At 40.6% G+C, this 22,042-nt stretch overlaps 1 protein-coding gene across 1 annotated transcript; it reads left to right on the top strand.

The window, feature by feature from the left end:
* The first annotated feature begins 3,065 nt into the window (after positions 1 to 3,065).
* On the top strand, positions 3,066 to 22,042 carry cpe (carboxypeptidase E). The gene is made up of 9 exons (XM_088303018.1): positions 3,066 to 3,498; positions 14,694 to 14,890; positions 14,959 to 15,126; positions 15,579 to 15,696; positions 15,776 to 15,958; positions 17,674 to 17,813; positions 17,908 to 18,007; positions 20,320 to 20,438; positions 21,655 to 22,042. Exons 1-9 carry the CDS (start codon positions 3,270 to 3,272, stop codon positions 21,751 to 21,753), a joined length of 1,353 nt encoding a protein of 450 aa, XP_088159144.1. The 5' UTR covers positions 3,066 to 3,269; the 3' UTR covers positions 21,754 to 22,042.

Genomic DNA, 22,042 nt, shown 5'->3' with positions numbered 1-22,042 from the left:
ATGCATTTGTACAAAAGATCTGCCGCGTCAGAAAAATGTCAATATAATGGTGAATTGCATGTTTTAATGGCATTATTTTTACGTTTCGACGTGATAACGTTTATACGTAACGTGATAGGTTTGATGGTTATCATGAAACTTGATATGTTTCCCATTTGAATGTGGTAATTTTCATAATGCGTTACGTTTCACATTATTACGTGGTAAGTTTCACATTTTCCATATTATGTTTAATATGCGAGAGTGACGACTTATCATGTAAAAACAATGACAAAGTTTTCATTTCAGCAAAACAAAGCAAAATTTTCCGGTTCAGACCACTATGGGAGCCAGGTGTTGGTTGAAATTCTCACGTGGGGAGAGGAATTTTTATCTCAGACTGAAAGCGCCAAAATTAAATGACTACTCCACAAAATGTTTAATTACAATTCCCTAGTACTTGTTTTCATTAATTCATTAAATACGGAATTAAATGAATCGGATAAATCTTCCACGAAATGTTTAATTAAAGTGCGTCATTAATATAATGTATAGTCAGCTGTGATAGGCTCCAACACCCTCTCGCGACCCTGTACAGGATAAGCGGTGTGGATAATGACAATGTGATTAATTTGTTTCAGTAATTAATCACAAAAAAATTCCATGATTAATCATGATTAATCACACTTTTCAACTATTATTTTTTGCGAAGCTTATAACAGATATTTACTTGAATAATATCTTGGAATTGATGCAAAATCACCAAATATGAAGTATATTTAATTCAAATACTGTTCTAATAGCTTTCTTGGATTCTTGAATACGGTCTAAATGGAGACATCTTTGCAGACATTTATTTTCGAAACATTTCTCAAAATTGACCACAAGCGCCACACTCCAGCAGTGTTGGTTTGCAAGGCCCAGTAGTAACTTAAACACAGTATTTTGTTCTGAGACGTGCTAAAGACAGCTAATATGGCACAATATTTGCAAAGTATGCAAATTATTTTTTAGGTAAATCAAACTGAGTTAACCGAGTTAAAATATATAACTGAGTTAAATTTTTTTGGATTAATCACCTGAGTTAATGCTTTATTTTGACAGCCCTAATATATATATATATATATATATATATATATATATATATATATGTGTATATATATATATATGTGTATATATATATATAATTCTGCATTTAATTATCTGTATTAAATTATTTCATGGTCCCATGTTGTTGCAGTATTTCATGAATTTGGATTTGCCTTCACTTGATGAGCAGCGCAACTAATCAGGTGTTAGGACGTGTAACTAGATGTGTAATTAACTTGCGCCTTCGCAGGTTTGGACGGTGGCCACCGCCAGAGCAGAATTGGAACGCTTGCCTTGCCAAAGGATGGTCAGAGGGTGGGCGCAGGGCTTGGTCCGCCGGCGCAAGGTTGAGGGCGGCCGCGGTACTTGCACCACCGGAGCAGAATCCGAGGGCAGCAGCTGGGCTTGCACTGACAGAGCAGAGTCAGAGGGTGGCCGCTGAACTTGTGCCGCCGGAGCATCGTCGGAGCGCAGTCGGCCACCCAGGTGACGGACTGAAGGGAAGGGTTTAGGAGTAGACATTAAGGGTACAGGTTGGAATGATTGGAAACTGTGCATTCACGGCTGATAATGCTTCACATTTTCGTCCATCAGCCAAGGAATAGCCTTGGGGTTTTCCATATAGGTCATTCCTCAGCGCATCATACGGGAACTTGTAATTATGAGTTTAATGAGGCGTTTCTTTTAACTCTGTGTCAGTGAATTGACATTTCAGTGCCAGGTTTCTAGATCTGGTCACAAAGTCATGAATGCTTTCATACAACTTTTGTCTGAATTGCATTAAATGGCGTCGATGAATCTTAAAGTTCACATTAAGCATTAATCTTTCTTGTCATCATCACTGAGGCCGCTAGCATTCAGTCTTCTTAGCACGTCATCCCCGATGCCTCGGCATAGTTTCCTAGCTCGTTTAACCTCATCCATTTTTCCCTCGCCGTCCAAATAGAGACACATTTTCTGCTTGAATAACATTATGGCGGGCGGCACGGTGGCCGACTGGTTAGCACGATGGCCACACAATGAGAAACATCATTGAGCGTGGGTTCGATCCCGGCTCCGGCCATCCTATGTGGAGTTTGCATGCTCTCCCCGTGCTTGCGTGGGTTTCCTCCGGGTACTCCGGTTTCCTCCCACATTCCAAAAACATGCATGGCAGGCCGATTGAACATTCGAAATCACCCCTAGGTATGAGTGTCAGCGCGGATGGTTGTTCGTCTCTGTGTGCCCTGCGATTGGCTGGCAACCAGTCCAGGGTGTCCCCCGCCTACTGCCCGAAGATAGCTGGGATAGGCTCCAGCACCCCCCGCGACCCTAGTGAGGAGAAGCGCTACAGAAGATGGATGGATAACATTATGGCTACACTCAAATCTGCTTCGAACCAGTTCATCTATAGTATATGCGATGCCTTCGCATTCACTTAATGTAGCTTGCTTCTGTTAGCAATTAGCGCTTAGCTTCGTCTCAGTCACCACGTTCGGCGATTAATTAATTATCCTCAGACAATGCTCCTCACCCCGTGTATGGAGTAGACACTCAATTTTTTAGGCCATCCCTTTCCACTGTTGTTGGGGTACTCAATAACGAGACTTGATTGAATGCAGCTGAACCTTTTACTGTAACTTGTGACATAGGGAAAAAAATGCTATGTTTTTATCCTTTTGCATACGGTTTACCAATTGGTTCGAACGACTTTACCAAAACTGGGCCAGGCTATTAGAATGTATACTGTAAAGTGGTACGCAGGACTTGACCAAATTTATTCAAACTACTACGTTCAAAGGACGTTCCAACGACTTTGCAGTACGTTCTAAAAACATAGCCCTGTCAAACATGTTCACTCCACGTTGTAAAATTCCATGCTTCTGCACCTTACGCCTTCTGAATATTGAAATAAAATCAAAGGTTAACTGTTTGTTTTTCGTCTAAGTGCGCGTGTTGGGATGCGGGCGGGGCGCTCTCCTCCCACAAAGAACCTTTCAAGCCACTGTCGCGAAGCACGTCATTATCTTTTATTGTGAACACACACAGCGGACGTGCTCTTGTGCTGCTTTTAACTTGACTCTGCCTCACTCAGGTACGCATCCTCGCAGTAACTAGGAGCGCAGAAGGAGGACGAAGTACCAGCCGCCATTTATCCACCCAGCGAGCCCAGCATCCTTTTCAATTTTTTTGACGCCGACGCACACCATCACACGACGGCCATGAAGGCTCTCCTGTTGCTGGTGCTGGCGGCCGCGACGTCGCGCGCGCTGTCAGCGGATGGCGACATCTCGTTTGAGTACCACCGCTACGACGAGCTGCGGAAGGCATTGGTGTCCGTGTGGCTGCAGTGTCCCACCATCGCGCGCATCTACACCATCGGCGAGAGCTTCGAGGGCCGCGAGCTGCTCGTCCTCGAGATGTCCGACAACCCCGGCTCGCACGAACCGGGTCAGTCCGCTTGGTCAATTTGGACTTATGAGAAGGAAAGCTGTTTCTCGCTGCATTTGTTTTTGGCGCATAGCAGTGGGGTGACATTGGAAATGCTCGTTATGCAGGTGTGAATGCGTTCGTGAGCCGTGCGTGAAAGTGCATTTATCCACCTTCACCCTCCCCAAAAAAAAGAATAAGCGAATGAGTGTTCAGACGCCATTTTGCAGCTTGATACCGACGATGATGCTCGATGTCGTGATTGTGAGTTCAAACAAACCGCAGGCGGCCAGGCTGCTGCACCATTGCGAAGCCTGAAGCAGGTGCAGCGTTTCAAACCATTGGATGGTGCAGAGCACAACCATAATTACTGGCACTCCAATAGGCGTAATAATAATGACTAATAATCGTATTTTTAAATACATTATTAGCGGTAATATGAATCACATACACACACACACACACCCACACCCACACGTATATATATATATATATATATATAATTGAAATAATTTTGATCGCGAATCATAGTCTTGCGGCAGAACGGCGGGCGACTGGTTAGCACGTCTGCCTCACAGTTCAGAGGTGCAGGGTTTGACTTTGGCTCTGGCCTTCCTTTGTGGTGTTTGCATGTTCTCCCTGTACCTGTGTGGGTTTTCTCCACGACCTCCAGTTTACTCCTACATTACAAAGACATGCATGATAGGCACTAAATTGTTCCTAGGTGTGACTGTGAGTGTGAATGGTTGTTTTTGTTTGTGTGCCCTGCCATCGGCTGGCAACCAGTTCCGGGTGTACACTGCCTACTGCCCGTTTTTCGGCTGTAATATAGGCTTCAGCATCCCCACGATGACCGGTGAGGACAAGCGGCTCATATAATGGATGGTTGGATAGAAGTCTTGCCTTGGATCATGTGAGATTTTATTTTACGAAATTAACGTTTGTTTTATTGATTGATTTATTATCTTATTTACTATTATTATTATTATTGTTAATGTATTATTATTGTTAATGAAAATATATTTGCCGTGTATACGCTTACAGTTATTATTCATTTCATTTATTCATTCTTTTCCGCTAATCCGCATGGGCACCAGTTTAAGCAGGCAAGCCGAGAGTCCCATCCAGCTCCTCTTGGGGCATCCCATGATAGTAATAATTACAATAATGTATTTAATTTGTAATTAACTTTATATTTGCGAGAATCTCAAAGTGCTATCAGAGCAAGTACAGAAAAATGGAAAGTAAAAAGCACAACATCATCACATTTATCAAAATGAATAAAAAGACATGCCGTTTAAAATGCACAATGGCACGTAAGCCGGTGCAGCTACGAGAATGCTTTGCCCTCTCTGAAATGAGTCAACTGACTGTGTTGGTCTTGGGTGTGCTGGGAGAGCGTTCCATAATTTAGGGGCAACGGAACAAAACGCCCAGTCTCCCATAGTTCTTAGCTTGGTCCTCACAGGCTTGAGGAGGCTGCTATTTGAGGAGCGGAGGTTGCGAGATCAGGGTTGAAAGTATACTATAGTTGTTTGAGGTAGGAGGGGGTGTTGCCATAGATACATTGGTGGGTGTGCAGGGAGATCTTGTATTCAGTCCGTTAAGTGATGGGAAGCCGGTGAAGTTTCAGAATGGGTGTGATATGTTCACGTTTTCATACTCTCTTCAGGATCCTGGCAGCGCTGTTCTGCATTCATTGGAGCTTTTTCAGGCTCTTGCCAGAGATCCTGCAGAGGAGCGCATTGGTGTAGTCAAGCGTGGAAGAGACGAAGGCATGGATGACTTTTTTGGATTCAGCTTGAGTGCGTGGTGGGCAGAGTTTTGAGATGTTTCTGAGGTGGAAGAATGAGGTTTTGTTCTGGTGATTGATGTGGGCGTCAAAAGAGGTATAGGGTCAACAGAAGGGTGCTGAGGACAGATTCTTGGGGGACGCCACAGGCGACAGGTGGGGTGCATGAGTTGGAACCTCCCATGTCGACGTAATCTGACCAGCCGGGGACTTATGACTTGATGAACCATTTTAGTGCTGTATTGTTCAGTCCGATGGTGGAGTGGAGGAGGCTGAGGACGATGTCATAGTCTACAGCAGGAGTGTCAAACTCATTTTTCTCGAGGGCCTCATAATAGTTTTGGTTTCCCTCGGTGGGCCATTATGACAGTGAACCCATATAAATCATCATCATCATCATCATGTTATGACATATTCACAACAAACTGTTGGATATCCAGTTCTTAAAGTCAGAATACAAGAGAATGCTCTTTGTTCAACTACTATCCGATCCATTTTAAAAGTGGGATTGGTAAAAATTACTTGCAATATTTTAACGTCATTAAATTGAAGACAATTTGCAATTTTGTTATTTTAGCAAGAAACATGAATTTGCACATGATTTGTGTTCGTGGGCCACATAAAATGATGTGGCGGGCCAGAGCTGGCCTCCTGGCCTTAAGTTTGACACCTGTGGTCAAACGCCGCTGCAAGGTCCAAGAGAATTAGCCTGAAGGGCGATGCAGCATCGGTCGCCATCAAACCAGATTGAAATTTTTCACACAGGTTGTTGACATTAAGGTGGAATGACAGTTGTGACAGGCGGAATGAAGGCGCTGGATAGGAGAGAGTGGATGTCGTCCATCTTGGTTCGGAAATAGTCAAGGTAGGTATTGCATTATTCCTCTGTGGTGTTATTGTTTTTGGAGATTTGTAGTTTCTCAAAGTGGTTAATCGTGGAAAAAAAAGTGTTTTGGAGTTGCCCGGGGTATTGTTGATGTCGGAGTAGTCGCGGAATTGCGCCTGCCTGAGGGACCTTAAGTCAGCCTCCTAGTGCTTCCTCTAGGCCAGTTTTTGGACAGTTCGCCCAGTGGCCACGGTTGCCCACATGAATGTTTACATTGCAGAAAATTACAATATTGGTGGAGGTAGTAGAGAGAATTGTGAGGAGGTCCTGAATTTCAGAAATGAAGGTCAACATTTGTTTGTGTGGCTGGTAGATGAGGAGTAGGGTCATGGAAGAGGGGGGTGATCAGTGGTGGCAGAGGGGACAGGGGACAGGACTAGGTGGACTTGATGGTGATGATTTATTTTTTTTGAACATATAAACAGAACAGAAATGAATATAGTCATAAGTAAAATATTTAAAAGGAAAAAAAGAAAAAAGGAATGTAGCACATAAGCACAGTCTGTTCAATAGGGAGTGGGAAGAAGTAGAGAATTTATCTAGTTCTACCCCCTGTTCTCTGTGCATTTTACTTAATTTAAATGAATACAATAGATTGTCCATATAAAATCTGATAATATATAATAATATTAAAAATTGCTTGGCTGCGTCCACTTAAAAATCCTCCAAATCCTCTGGATCGATCACAACACTCTCTCTCTTTCTCTCTCTCTCTTCTTTCTCTTTCTTTCTCCCTCTCTCTCCCACTCCGTTTGGTCTAGAGACTTCTTATTTAATACATCCTTGGTTTTATATAAGATCCCTATAATTTTTGACATTTTATCTTTTGCATTATCTATTGGTGACTTCCAGGATAATTTGGCATCAATTAGTACTCCAAGGAATTTCACTCTTTCTATTTCAGTTGAATTTACTTTAATTTTGACTTGGTGTTTGATTGGTCTGGTGCCAAAAATAACATCTTCATGGACAATGGCAATGCCACCTTCTTCAAGTATTTGACAGCCATTGTTGATGCTGGTGTAGTCCTCTGCCTGATACCAGGTTTCATCAAAACACATCAGATCAATGCCCTTGTCCAGAAAGTAAGTGTGTATGGGAGAAGATCAATTTGCCAGGGACTGAACGTTAAAGAGCTCTATTGGTGATGGAGTATGTCTCTCTCGTGGATGCAGTAGACTGAAACCCTCTCCGTGTTTTTGTTTTTGGCCACGGAGCATTGGAGTCCACTTCATGTTTTCCAGACAGCACCCTCGCAATGTTTCCAGTGCTCCAATGACGTGTTGTCTCCATGCGTGTCCTGGGTCCTCCTCGGGGCCTCCTCCCAGTGGGACATGCCTTGAACTCCTCACCAGGGATATATACAAAAAGAATAAATACATACAATAAATAATTATGTGTTTCCACCCTTTGACCTTTTGAAATCCATCCATCCATTCATTATCTGAGTTGCTTCTTCTCACGAGGGTCGGGGGCGTGCTGGAGCCTATCCCAGCTGTCTTCGAGCAGTTGGCGGGCGACACCCTGAACTGGTTGTCAGCCAATCGCAGGGCACACAAAGACGAACAACCAGCCACGCTCACAAACACACCTCAGGGCAATTAAGGGTGTTCAATCAACCTGTCATGCACGGTTTTGGAACGTGGGATGAAGTACCCGGAGAAAACCCATGCATGAGAGAACATGCAAACTCCACACAAGAAGGCTGCAGCCGGAATCGATCACACGACCTCTGTACTGTGAGGTGGACCTGCTAACCAGTCCACCTTTTGAAATATTTTATTCAATTAATTACCACACATTTTTAAGTATCATTTCAATTTAAACATTTTATTATTTCATATATTTGTTTAATCAAATGCAATTAATAATATAATGATAATAATAATCAATCCATCCGTAAATTTTTTTTAAGTCTTTCTTAACAAGCTTTTTTTTTAATATAAACAAACTGCGGACTTCCAACAGGCGAGTAAGGACTATTTTTTCATGCATTTCTTCACATGAGCTTTAATTGATGCTTCAATTCAAATCTTATTCACTTGCATGTTCAGCATTCATATCGAAGATGCTCGACAGCATAGGCAGACAGATTTTATATTTTAAAAGTATATTACAGAAACCAGGCCCTCAAAGCAAGACACTCAAGCAAAAAGTAGAGCTGTTGCATTTCATAGTCATCCGATTAGAATTTTTGCAATGCAGTGTTTTATTTAATTGAGCTGGCGTATACAAGAAAAGCGCAACCAACCAAATAAAACACGACTTAGTGGACTAATATATGTAAACAAGTTCATTCATAGATTTTTCTGTTCTGTGTGTATGCACAAATAAGCTCATAAAAGTGTGCTAGAGTTGTGGAGTTTTTTTTTTTTCCTTCTCTACATTGCTACCAGATGTCTTTCCCCTAACATGGCTGCAACAAAAATAGTGCAGCCATGTTTTTACAGCTCCCCTCAAGGTGCCTGCCTAAGGCGGGGCGGAAATAGCGGTCGCCATGGCAACAGATCGGCTTAGCGTGCTGAGCCGACCGCCGGCTCGTGGTTGGCTCGGGAGAGAGTAGGGCCGCCCCCCCCCCAACCCCATCGTCCATCACCACCCACCCGATATTGCATCTGTTAGGAACCTGCCATCTGTCAGGGTTCTTCAGTGTGCCGTTACGTGACAACTCTATGCAGTGTATTACTTGCTGTGATGCTTGGATTGAATTGGAGCGTGTTTGCGCTCTGTTTAGGAATCGGAAGAGGATGCATCTAGCTGGCCAAATGTTTCCGAATATGCTGTTAGTTAGCAATACGATGAAATTGAGACAACGAGTAGACTATGATCCTAATAATCCTAAAATAGTTGCTTCAACCTAAGTGCCTGTGTTTTGACAGAAATGGCTTCGTGATACTTTTTTTGTTTTTAACAGCCCAGTAATTATACATATGTCTACCAAGTTTCATGTTGCTAAGTGAAACTGCTTTGAAGGCTGAATTATGTATTTTTTCAATTCTGGAGCGCGCTTAAGCAAAAATGGCATCTTCAAACAAAAGTGGCAGACTTCCTATTTGTTTTGGGACATGAGTTTGAGAGACTTTTTTGTCGGTCTTTTCATAATAGATATTTTTACCAAATTGAATGTTGCTAAGTAAAAGCCCTGCGTGGCTGAATTATTTGCACATTTTTGAGCGGTGCAACCGAGTTAAAATGGCCAATTCCAACCAAAATGTCAGATTTCCTTTGAGTTTCCGGGCATGGCTTCTTGAGTCTTTTTTGTGGCCCCACTCTTGGCAGCCAAATTTTGTTCTTTATTGATAAATGAAACTGCAGGGCCGGAATTGTTATATATTTTTTTAAATCTGGAGGAAGCTTCTGATCTAAAATGGTCACTTCAAACCAAAATAGCCAACTTCCTTTGTGTTTTCAGGTATGGGTTCAAGACGTTTTTGTGGTTCTTCTCATGATGGACATGCCAGCCAAATTTCATGTTGCTGAGTGAAACTGCTGAGAGGGGCTGAATTATTTTTTAAATTCTGGAGCACACCCCTGAGCAAAAATGGCTACTTCAACTCAAAATAGCAGACTTCCTTTATTTTTTTCAGGCATGGGTTCTTTAGTCTTTTTTTTGTAGTTCTACTCCTGATAGACATGCCAGTTGAATTTCATGTTGCTAAGTAAAACTGCTTACAGGGTCAGAATAATTGATTAATTCATTTATTTTAATTTCTGAGCCTAAAATCACCACTCTGAACCAAAATGGCAAACTTGCTGTGTTTTTCAGGCATGGCTTCTCGAGACTTTTTGGTGGGTCTACATACATGCCTGCAAAAATTCATGTTGCTAAGTGAAACTGGCTTTGGGGACTAAACAATAGAGTGAGACGTTGATGCCCACTAGACATTTGATGTCATCTTGTTGAATTGAGGATACATTAATGATAGAGTAATCATTTAGAAATATAATTTGAAGAAGTCAAGTGGTATTCATTGTGGCCCTTGAGGGAGTCTGCCATGTTACTGGAATGAGCATTTTAAATGGTGGCTGACGTAAGAAAGTAATCCCCGTGTGAGCACAAATGCAGATGTCTAATGTGTGCGTATCAAATGACAAATGGAAAACTAGAGGAATAAAATACGAAAGCGCCTTCTAATGATATAGCGTAGAAAAGTGGGAAGATGAAAGAGGACGAGAGGGGAGGCAGAACTTATTTTTTATTCATAAACAGCCACCTGCATCTGCCTTCGCATCATGCCTATTGCCTTTTTCACGCAGAGATCCTGCAAAATGTCTGCATCGGAGCTGAGACTTTTGCCTTTTGCAATGATCCCAGCCAAGGCAAGATATTTTCTTGTGCAATTTCACACTGTGATATGGTGTCCCACAATCAGATTAATAAATGATGCCAGTGCCGGAGGTAGGGCAACTGCAACGATTGCTTTCAAAATAACAGCGTGGCGTGTTACTGGGTAGTATCGGAGGAAGGGTGTTCCCAAGCCATTATCTGTACCGCTTGTCCTCACAAGCGGTACAGATAATGGATCAATTTTGTGTTAGAGAAATGAAATGGGGGGGGGGAATTGGTGTTGTGAAAGGGTCTTTAAACCACGTCCCAAAAAATTGCTGCGTCAATTTTTTAGTCAGTGCCATTTACACATAAAGAAAACCTTTTTTACAAAGGGACTTCTGTAATAGTTCTGATAGTCTCTTCAAACGCGTAATATTGCCTGTCAATGTGAAAGGGGCTTCTAAATGGCACTAACGCTAAGGTGGAAGATTGACCATTTGACATCAGTCCCGTTTATTTTGGCAGAACAGTAGAAAAATGTCAGTTTTTCCAGGCAGTGTGAAAGAGGCAAGGAAGAAAAATACCATTACCAAAAGCTCTTAAACTACCTTTGCAGGCCGCGTCCATTTGGTGTCCCTGCATTTGTGCGCGCATGCTAACAGTCACTTACAGCGTTAACAAGCCGTGTGGTTTCACCGGTCACCTAACAACTTACTCTACCCTTTCATGGTTGCCACGGCAACTCTGGGCAATCCGCCCTTCCCCCTATCATCACACTCCGCTCCTCGATGATGTCATGATGTTGTCGCTGCGGAAACCATAATGACAAGCTGCCGTGTGCAAAATGACACGATGGCAAAGAGCTGACTCACCTGATGTTACATATTAGACACATAGTAGCCAATACGTGGATTATACATATACATACTTTATGGGACATATATGGTCTGTAGATGTTAATGTAACATGTCACAAAAACACATGGCAGTATGTATAATATGGTGGTTTACATCCTTTTTCTTTGCTGCTGTTCTGTATAAATGGCAAAGAAGGTGGATTTTTTTTCCCAGTGAAAGTGTCTTCTGTTACAGCTTCTGAAAGCGGAATTGTTATTCTTTTTTTTTTTTTGTCTTTTCCCATGTTGCTGTACTGTATAATGTGGCCCACACACAGAAAAGATGGAAAAACATCTTCTAGACAGCGTGAAAGGATCCTCTTCTGTTGCGCTTCTGTAATGGTTCTGAATATTGCAGAGGTGACTTCATCACCTTCATTCCACAATTCAACGATTCACGGGTTATTCAGGAAAGTTAAAAAAAAAAGAATCCCTGTTTTGTATAAATGGCAAAAATGTAGTAGTGTGAAAGGGGTTTCTGTTCCAGTTCTAATTGATACCTCATACAGTTTTATTTATCGCTGAGGAAAAAAGTCTGAAAGAATAAAACGTCCACCTTCTGAGCTGAAAATAAGGTCCTTTTAATCCCTTTTTTTACTGTCTGAAAATGGTAGCAAGTCATAAATAAATCCACCTGTTAAGAAAAACAACAACAAAATACGTCCTCCAAAGGTGAAAATTGAATTTTCTTTTACAGACACGAAAAAATACATTCCTACAGGCAGTTTGAAAGGGTCTTCTGGAGTATAACGACGACAAAATAAACATGACAAAATTTCACATAACAATAGATCCCCGAGTGCTAACGGTTAGCTTGCCAACAGCCAGACGCTAACCTGAGCCCACAACAGCCGACTTGACTTTCAATCGCAGACCCCCAAGTCACTGACCAGGCCGCCCCCCCCTTTTAAAGCCATACACATCCAAAGTCACAGCTAACATAGACTACAAAGTGAGAATGGCGACCCCAAGTGCACCTGTACTTCACGTACACGTTTTTTTAATCATACAAAATTCATTTTGAAATGATTGATCGATTAGTTGATGTGATAATTGGTAGAATAAAAATATTGGATGGTTGCAGCCCCACCATATTTTTCTTCACAAGCTTAGTCCTAATGTTTCCATCGTTTTTAACTTTTTACAATGATTAACTTTGTTTTTATGGTCATATTAATCTAAAAAAAAAAACAGCATTTGAACAGAGGCGTGAATACTTTTGATATCCACTATGTCTGAGGCGCCACCCTCCTCTCCGTTACCATTCAACCCACAAGAGGACGTCAAGAGTTAATTCCCGCCTTAAAATCATTAGTAACGAGTCATAACGTGAGCCAGATTTTCGGCTTTAAAAATAACCTGAGCGCCAGATGTGCTCAGCTTGTGTGTGGTACTCGGGACTGACTTATTAGTTGTGAAGACTCTCAAAAACAACACTGTCACTGCTTGTGCCTTTGAGGCAGACAGCCTGTAATAGAAGACGGCAGACTCACTCACAGTCACACTGCATCCCACCATCAAAATCTTCAGCATCTGGTGTGATCTGTTCGCGTGACATGGTGGGAAACCTGACACATCGATACTACATCCAAAGGTGGAAACAGTATTCTTTCCCACATTTTCTTCTGTGTCACTGCTATATGCTTGGATGACATAGACAAGGACAAAAAAAAAGACGGAAAAATACCTTCTTACAATGTGATAGGGGCTTCCGTTAAAGGAATCATTCAGTCAGGCTGGTCCATTTTTCAATAACAAGTTTAATTTATGTATCTTTTTTTCAGGAAAATTATATTAGCTTGAATTTTATATATTCTTAATTTGTTTTAGAGAAATCAATACAAAACTAAGGAGTTTAAAAACTCCTGATAATGAGCATTATGGCCACGCCACCCTCCGCTCCCTCCGGAGGAACCGATCACAATTTGTGTTCATTAAAAATGATTGTGAATATGTTGCTAATACCGTCAAAATAATGGGACGAACCCGCCCCAAAATGTATGTAGACGTCTCTATAAACGACAATGTTAAGCTCATAGAAGTGACCCTTCAAAGCTCCTTTTACGACCACTGAATGCAGAAATTTGCTTTTATCCCACTTTTTTTTTTCCCGAAGTCGCTGTTCTGTATAAACAGCTCCGGTTGCTCCTACTGATATCAAGCAATCAATCCACTGCATGTGTGTGCGTGTGTTATCCTGATTGCCGAAATAGATTTCCGGGCTGTGACGTTCAATCCCATTTAACCTTTTCCGCTGGTGAGTCAGTGTGTCACTAGTGGATACAATGTAGGATGTGTGTGTGTGTGTGTGTGTGTGTCTTGTTATTTGTGACATAGTACGGCTCAGTTATGAGTATGGGGTACGATGGGTACGATGTCATGACTTTTTTCTTGTCATTTTATATATATTTGATTGAACTTGTCAGTACTGTAAATGTGCCATTTCCTTTCAAAAGATATAGCTCTCCAATAAAAAGCAATTTGACATGTATCTCGAGATATTTCAAAGTGGAACGATTCAGTTGGATTTGATGCGCTTGCATCTTTTAAATTCCAAAACAATTTAGAATATTGTAACTAACAAACCAACAAATTGACTGACTGATGGCCTGACTGACTCATGAGTGGACTAATTGACCGAGTGACTAACTGAGAAAAACACAATGACTCTTTGAGTAACTGACTGATCTAGAAACTAACTAACCGACTTACTAACTGACTGACTGAGAGACTGGCTAATTAACTGCCTGACCAACTAGTTGGCTGAGTGACTAATTACTAGCCTACCAACCCATTAACCATCTGATGAACCGACTTTGTGACGGATTAACTAATCCGACTGACTATCTGACCAACTAACTTAACAGACCAAGTAACCAACCGACTGATGTAGTGACTTATATATTTATACATAATAAATCAATCACTCGGATACTAATAACTGACTAACTAATCTACTATATAACTGACTGACTGTTAAATTGATCTACTAATTAACCGATTGCCTGACTAACTGACCTAATAATCAACTTGCTGACTGACCTACTAACCAATCGCTTGACCAACAAACAGATTGACCTTCTAATGAATCAACTGACTATATGACTAAATGATGAACTGATTGATTGACTTCCTAACCAACTAACTCAACTTTTAACTAATTAACTGACCAGCTAACCAAAACGAAAGACCAAGTGATTTACCAACTGACTAACCGAACAACCAACAGACTGACTAAGTAACTCATGCACAAACGAAACTGAGATTTATTTATTTTTTTGTTTGTTTTCAACTTCTTTGTTGATTTCAGTCCGATGGATCATGCGTTTGAGTTCAAGCCGATGATACTGACAGTGTGCGTTTGTGTGCGCAGGCGAGCCAGAGTTCAAGTACATCGCCAACATGCACGGCAACGAGGCGGTGGGCAGGGAGCTTTTGGTCTACCTGGCCCAGTACTTGTGCAACCAGTACCAGCAGGGCAATGAGACCATCATAGACCTGATCCACAACACGCGCATTCACCTCATGCCCTCCATGAACCCAGACGGATTTGAGAAAGCCGCCTCGCAGGTAATCTCGGCCGGGCTGATAATGCCTTAGAATGACAGCGAGCGTCACCGTGCCGGTCTTGTGTTCAGTCCGGAGAGATCAAAGACTGGTTCGTGGGCCGTACCAACGCCCAGGGGGTGGATCTGAACCGCAACTTCCCCGACCTGGACAGAATCGTCTATGTCAATGAGCGGGAGGGAGGAGCCAACAACCATCTGTTGCAAAACATGAAGAAGTCTGTGGATGAAAACACCAAGGTGGGTCAAAGGTGGCCCAAACTTCCAGTGTTGGGCGTAACGCGTTACAAAAGTAACACGGTACAATAATATATTACGTCGTGACGGTAAAATTTGGTGAATATTATCACAGTTACTGAGTCTGGTAACGCGTTACAAATTCAGGATCACAACTCACATGATTTAAACAGGTGAACTATTCAACTTGTTCTAACAATGTAAGCTATTTACTTGAACAAATACCACAATCAGATTTTTTTGACTCACCAGGAACATAACGCTGCAAAATTGATTGGATTTGACAATCTATTTCTCTTCCAAACCTCCCAGCCTGCCCCCAATTGCAGCCTTTGCGATTTAAAGATCGCATTCTACTACAGTGCGATGTCGATTTCAAATTGAGTCATTGATCATCTCTCATGAAGATACAAACGAATGATGCACCGTAAGTCAGTGTTGCATTCTCTTGGTAGCTGGCTCCAGAGACCAAGGCGGTAATCCACTGGATCATGGACATCCCCTTCGTCCTTTCTGCTAACCTGCACGGCGGGGATGTGGTGGCCAATTACCCTTATGATGAAACCCGCAGTGGTAAATCTTTTATATATTCTATTAATGCTAATTTGTTTTTGAGAAGGTATAGAAAGTAACCGTTTGTTTGGTGTCAAAGGCTCGGCCCACGAGTACAGCGCCAGCCCCGACGACGTCATCTTCAAGTCGCTGGCCAAGGCCTACTCCATCTACAACCCCGTCATGTCCGACCCACAGCGCGCGCCCTGCCGCAAGAACGATGACGACTCCAGCTTCAAGGACGGCATCACCAACGGAGGAGCCTGGTACAGTGTGCCAGGAGGTAAGAAACGGGATTGCGACTCTGAAATCAAAGTACAGCGTGGTGCGGCGACCCAGCCCTGTCACCAATAACAATATGTGAATCAGTGACGTCTGCCTTAAATGGTTTAAAATTGCCACTTTTGTGAAAATGAAACTGCTTAACTCACTTCAACATAGTTCCATAGCACCAAGATGATGAAATATGGCGCCAAGTTAATAATCCATGAATATTTTTCATACTGATTCACTTTGATATCCACATGTTGTTGGAGTGCAACGATTATAGGTCACGTCATTGTCATTATCCACACCGCTTATCCTGTACAGGGTCGTGGGAGGGTGCTGGAGCCTATCCCAGCTGACTACGGGCGAAAGGCGCACTACACCCTGAACTGGTCGCCAGCCAGTCACAGGGTCGACATAGACACCGTCACTGAGTGGGAACTGAACTCACGCTGCCCGCACACAACTCGGGCGAGTGTACCACTACAGCATCAGTGACGCAACATATATATATCATAAATTAATTTCTTCAAATAATATTTTGTGTTTAAACTGAATTTTAATGATTTTAATATAACTTAATGAATACTATTTTGTATTTCAGTGTTTTTTTTTTTTTTTACATTTTTATATAATTTTTTAATATAATTTCATAATAAGTGGGTTTGTGTTTCACTTAAGAAAAAGGCATTTTGGAAATTCAGTACATACTATTCATTTGATTTTGATTAAAAAATAAATTAATAAAATTGTATTTATTGCAAAAAAATAATTTCAATGTAATTATTAAATTTTTATTACATTTATAAAAATGTTATACGATTACATTTTATTAATTATTAAATTTTAATTCAGCTTAATGCATAAATATATTGTTTCAATTTTTTTACAATAAAATGTAACTTTAAAATGTAACAAGAAACATTCTAAATATATTCAAAGAAAAATATTTTGAGTTTTAATCGCAATTATTTAACTGAATAAAAATTGTATAATAATTATTTTACTTTTAAAATGTTATTTAAAATGCATATATCTATACATATTTTTATTGTAATGAATTTGGTATATTCGATTCCCGCTCCGGCCTTCCAGTGTGGAGTTTGACTGTTCTTCCGGTTCCTACGTGGGTTTTCTGCGGGTACTCCGGTTTCCTCCCACATTCCAAACACCTGCATGGCAGGTTGATTGGACCCTCAAAATTTCCCAAGGTGTGAGTGAGAGCGCGGATGGTTGTTTGTCTTTGTGTGCCCTGCGATTGGCTGGCAACCAGTTCAGGGTGTCCCCCGCCCACTGCCCGATGACAGCTGGGATAGGCTCTAGCATCCCCGGCGACCCGAGTGAGGAGAAGCGCTGCAGATAATGGATGGGTGGATGAATTCAATATAAATATTCATAGTATAAATATTCAGTTCCAACGTATTTATTTGAATTTTGTTTCACAAAAAGAGAATAAATAATTTTCATTTGATAGTGATGATATTCTCTCTAAAAAAATTAAAGTCTCAATTTGTAGCTACACTAAGCAGGCTAACAATTGAACCTTAAAAGCTCACGTTTGTTTCACATCACTTGAAAAAAAACAAGGCAACCTTAAATCACCTTGCGTTCGTTGCATATAGGAATTTGGGATCAGCTCGGATACCGGAACAGGAACGTGAATAACTGGTGTTCGCATTTAGCAAAAGCAAAATACGCTAACTAACTAAAATTGTTGTGGTGGTGTTGTAGGAATGCAGGACTTCAACTATTTGAGCAGCAACTGCTTCGAGATCACGCTGGAGCTGAGCTGCGACAAATTCCCAGCCGAGGACTTGCTCAAGAGCTACTGGGAGCAGAACCGCAACTCACTGGTCAGCTACATCGAGCAGGTGGGCGGACATACGCTAAGTAGCTTCGGTTGTGAACAAAACCAAAAGGACGTGATTTGATTTGTTGATCTCGTTTCATGGGTGTGTTGATCAGGTTCATCGTGGCGTCAAGGGCTTCGTGCGAGACCTGCAGGGCAACGCCATTAGCAACGCCACCATCTCTGTGGAGGGCATCGAGCACGACATCACCACAGGTAGCCACGGAAACATGACGCGTGGCACATGCGCAGCGAACAAAACATTCCAAACTGTTTGCAAGTTATCATACATTTGACAAAAAGAAATTTGAATAATCAGCCTTGTAGCACAGATTCATACTTATCTGACCCTCGTTAAAATCCTGAGCGAAGCACAAATAAGGTGAGTTTTTTGACGAATTTCTTCATGCAGATTTTTGAACATTCTAAATTAAGTTTAATAAGAATTTGAAGGCGTGACCAAAGGGATTTTCTTAAATTGTTTTATATTTGTAGTTTTGTAATCTTGTCAAAATACTACAAAACTCAATACAAATCAAAATCCATTTTACACACATTTGTCATTTTATTGCAAATTTTCTAATGATTTTAAGTGGAGCTTTTTAGCTTTTATTCTACTTTTTATATGTAATCGACTATATTTCAAACTTCACTTTAATCGCCTTAAAATTAGGCTTTATTTTAATAAATAGCCTTTAATTAAATGCATACGCTGGGCTTTATTGTGTTTAATGTAAACTGGTAACGCTGAAAAAGGAAAACGGATAACAATTCAAGTTTAAACAAGTATTTTTATTGACGCAAGACATCCGGTTGGACTCATCAGGGGTAAATGAAATAAAAATGCTAAATTAAAAATAAATGAGAAACAAAAGTGTCAAGTTAAAAAAAATGCAAAGACAAAAGAAAACTTGTCAAGGCATACCTGTTATGAAAATGTTGCACCATCACATTGAATAAGAATTAACATGAGAAAAAATAATTCAATGAACATTAAAAAAAGGAACAACTACACAGAATTGATCGTGTTAGACACACAATATTTGACATTATGGCCACCAGAAGTTCACTGCCCCAACTGGGCCAGTAAAAATTTCACCAGTAAATCAACATGTTTGATTTCTATCCACTTAAAGTTGATCAATCATCAGACGTATTTTTACCACACTGCATGTTTTTGTGCGTCAGGTTAGATCTTTCCACAAGGAAAGGCCGTCCATCCATTGCAGCCACCAAAATGCAAAGTGGAAACTTTGGGTCAAAGAGAGTTAAAACGGCTGTATGTCAAAAACACATCCCGTTCTGGGGTGGCCTGACCTCAAGACTTTGCTGGAGGTGCCCCCTGGAGCACTTTGTGGTCCAGCGGTGGCTGACCTGTGTTCCACAGCGAATGCATGACCGTCTTGGATAAGCTGGCAGGATGTTCGTAAATCATTTGGGCAGTTTCTCTAGTCATTGCGGACCGCTCACCTGCGTTTGCAGAATTCTTCCGGCAAAGTCGTGAAGACAATGCCTCCAATTGCACTTTGCTTGTGACCGCCCCATGCCAGCAAACACGACCTGGTTAAACAAAAAGTGTGTTGGAAAAACGCATTTGAATCTCTCTTTAAAATGTGCACGACAAAAATGAAATGACAAAAATTTGTATCATGCCTCATTAATGATGAAAAAACCCACAGAAAAGTGCATAGTGTGTTAAAGACTGCCTTGAAATGGTGGCATTTGGCTCTGATCATTTGAGATGGTCCAAGTAAAATTTTCTCTAGACTCACACATATTCGACCAGTAAATTTGATGATTCAAAAAATTACTTGTCTTGAATTTTATTTTTTTGTAGCGAACAAACGAAAAACCTCAAAAATGTCGTGAGGGTAAATGGATAGATTGTGAAAATGAGTGGCGTTAATATTTACTTCACAAGTTGACTTGCAGTGTGAATTTTCTCAAATCTTCTACTTACACTTCTAAAGTTTTAGGTTAAATGCCACATTGCTCTAATTAAAAAAAAAAAAAAAAAGAAGCTAGTCTGGACTCTGGAGTCCTTTGATGGCTGATGGATGATGATGACGATAATGTTCATTTATGGAGGACCGTCACACTCCCAGGAAAAAACACCTTTCCAAACATCAATTGTATGAAGAAATCATCAGCAAGCATATCTTGCACGGGAAACGAACATATACAATACACATGTATGTGTTTTTCATAACAATTAAAAGAATAACTTTGAGAATAATGTAACTAAGACACCAAGTCTTCAGCGCCTCTCTCTTTTTCAACGTCCATTCCACTCAGCGTTCATTTAGTAGCTCATTTAATCTCCCCCCCATTCATCCCCATGTTGAGTTAAATCAGCACCCAAACAAGGCAAAGATGCACCAAAGATGCACTTTGCCATTAGACTTGACAAAGGCGCATTAAATTATGTTAGTAGGATGCATGGCTCCATCTAGTGGACACATTTGGTATAGCTATCTTCCGCTGCTGCTCATTTGTTGTTGGATGGCACAATTCTGCTTTTTTTCCAGCCAAAGATGGCGACTACTGGCGTCTGCTGACACCCGGCAACTACAAGGTGGCGGCATCAGCTCCGGGTTATCTGAGTGTCATCAAGAAGGTGGCTGTCCCGCACAGCCCTGCTACCAGGGTACGAACAACCCAGCCTCGCGTCCACCCCAACTGAATGCGTTGCACATAAATTGAATAAATAGTGAAAATCACTTTTGGGCTATGAAGACTTTTAAAAGCTAAATGCAATGAAGTGTACATTAAAGTTAAACAAAAACTGATTCGCATTTCATAAATGTGTTGCAGTGCATTAAAGAAATGAAGCTATTGTTTTCCAGATGACAGTTTGAACTTTTGTATTACGATAGCGAGTACCACACTTTAAGCATTACTTTAAACTGAAGTTGTATTTGTGTTATATTTACTTGTTATATATATATATATATGTATTAGGCTGTCACAATGAAAGCATTAACTCAGGTGATTAATCCAAAAAAATTTAACTCAGTTAAATATTTGAACTCAATTAACTCAGTTTGATTTACTTCAAAAATAATCTGCATATTTTGCAAATATTGTGCCATATTAGCTGTACATCTTTAGCAAGTCTCATAACAAAACACTGTGTTCTAGTTACCACGATCATATTTGCTGATTTTGCATCAATTCCAAGATATTATGCAAGTAATTATCTGTTACCAGCTTTGCAAAAAATAGGAGTTGAAAAATGTGATTAATTGCGATTAATCATGGAATTATTTGTGATTAATTAGTTAAAAAAATTAATCACTTGACAGCACTAACATGTATGTTTCATTACTTAATATTACAATAAAGTAATTTGATTTTATTTCTTCAATTCAAACAGAAAGAAATTCCATCAAAATTATCTTTTTAGTCAGTTTATTAAGTCAGAATGCAAATAAAAAATAATTTTCGGAAATAAAGATTTAAACTATTTTAGCCAAAGAAGAGACATGAATGCTGTGAATTAAGGAAAATAAAGACACAACTTGTTCTATAAACGCATGTGATAAAACAAAATAAAAAAGAATGTAAAAATATTTATACATATAATATATTTGTATTTCCCTTTTTTTGTTTGTTTACCTAAAAAATAAATAGTCAAGAATGAATGAAATTAAATGAAAAATGGTTACAGATATAAAATATTGCATAATGAAATACAACAAGCTTTGTTGAATTGATTTTAAAAATGTCCATTAAAAACCAAACAATGCTACAAGTATGCACTGAAAAAATAAGGTGAAAAATGCAAAGAAGTGAAAGTTCGAGTATGTTGTTTGTTTTGAGTCCCCCCTTCCACCTCGAATGCCATTTGTGTTTCTGTGCAGGTGGACTTTGAGCTGGAGTCTCTGATGGAGCGCAAGGAGGAGGAGAGGGAGGAGCTGATGGACTGGTGGAAGATGATGTCTGAGACGCTCAACTTCTAAATTGGACACCCGACCGACGCTCGACACATCTGCTCTCATCAGTCCTTTTATTCCTTTTTTCTTCTTTCATGTTTGAATAGACTGTGTGCACACACTCACACACACACAAACACCCACGCACACACACACGTGGGCACACACATGCATGCACGCACACACAAATGAGGAACTTGTTTGCTGTCGTGTCATTTTGTTGTTCATCGTGAGTGGTAACCACGGCAACCTTCCCTATAACTAATGAGAGCAGGAGAAACTCACACACACACACACACACACACACACGCACAAA

This window comes from Idiotropiscis lumnitzeri, chromosome 8 (assembly GCF_059441095.1).
Source record: "Idiotropiscis lumnitzeri isolate Australia: NSW breed Sydney's pygmy pipehorse chromosome 8, RoL_Ilum_1.0, whole genome shotgun sequence".
Classification (NCBI taxonomy): domain Eukaryota; kingdom Metazoa; phylum Chordata; class Actinopteri; order Syngnathiformes; family Syngnathidae; genus Idiotropiscis; species Idiotropiscis lumnitzeri.
Note: the sequence above shows the minus strand (reverse complement) of the source record. Positions and strands in the feature narration are given on the sequence as shown.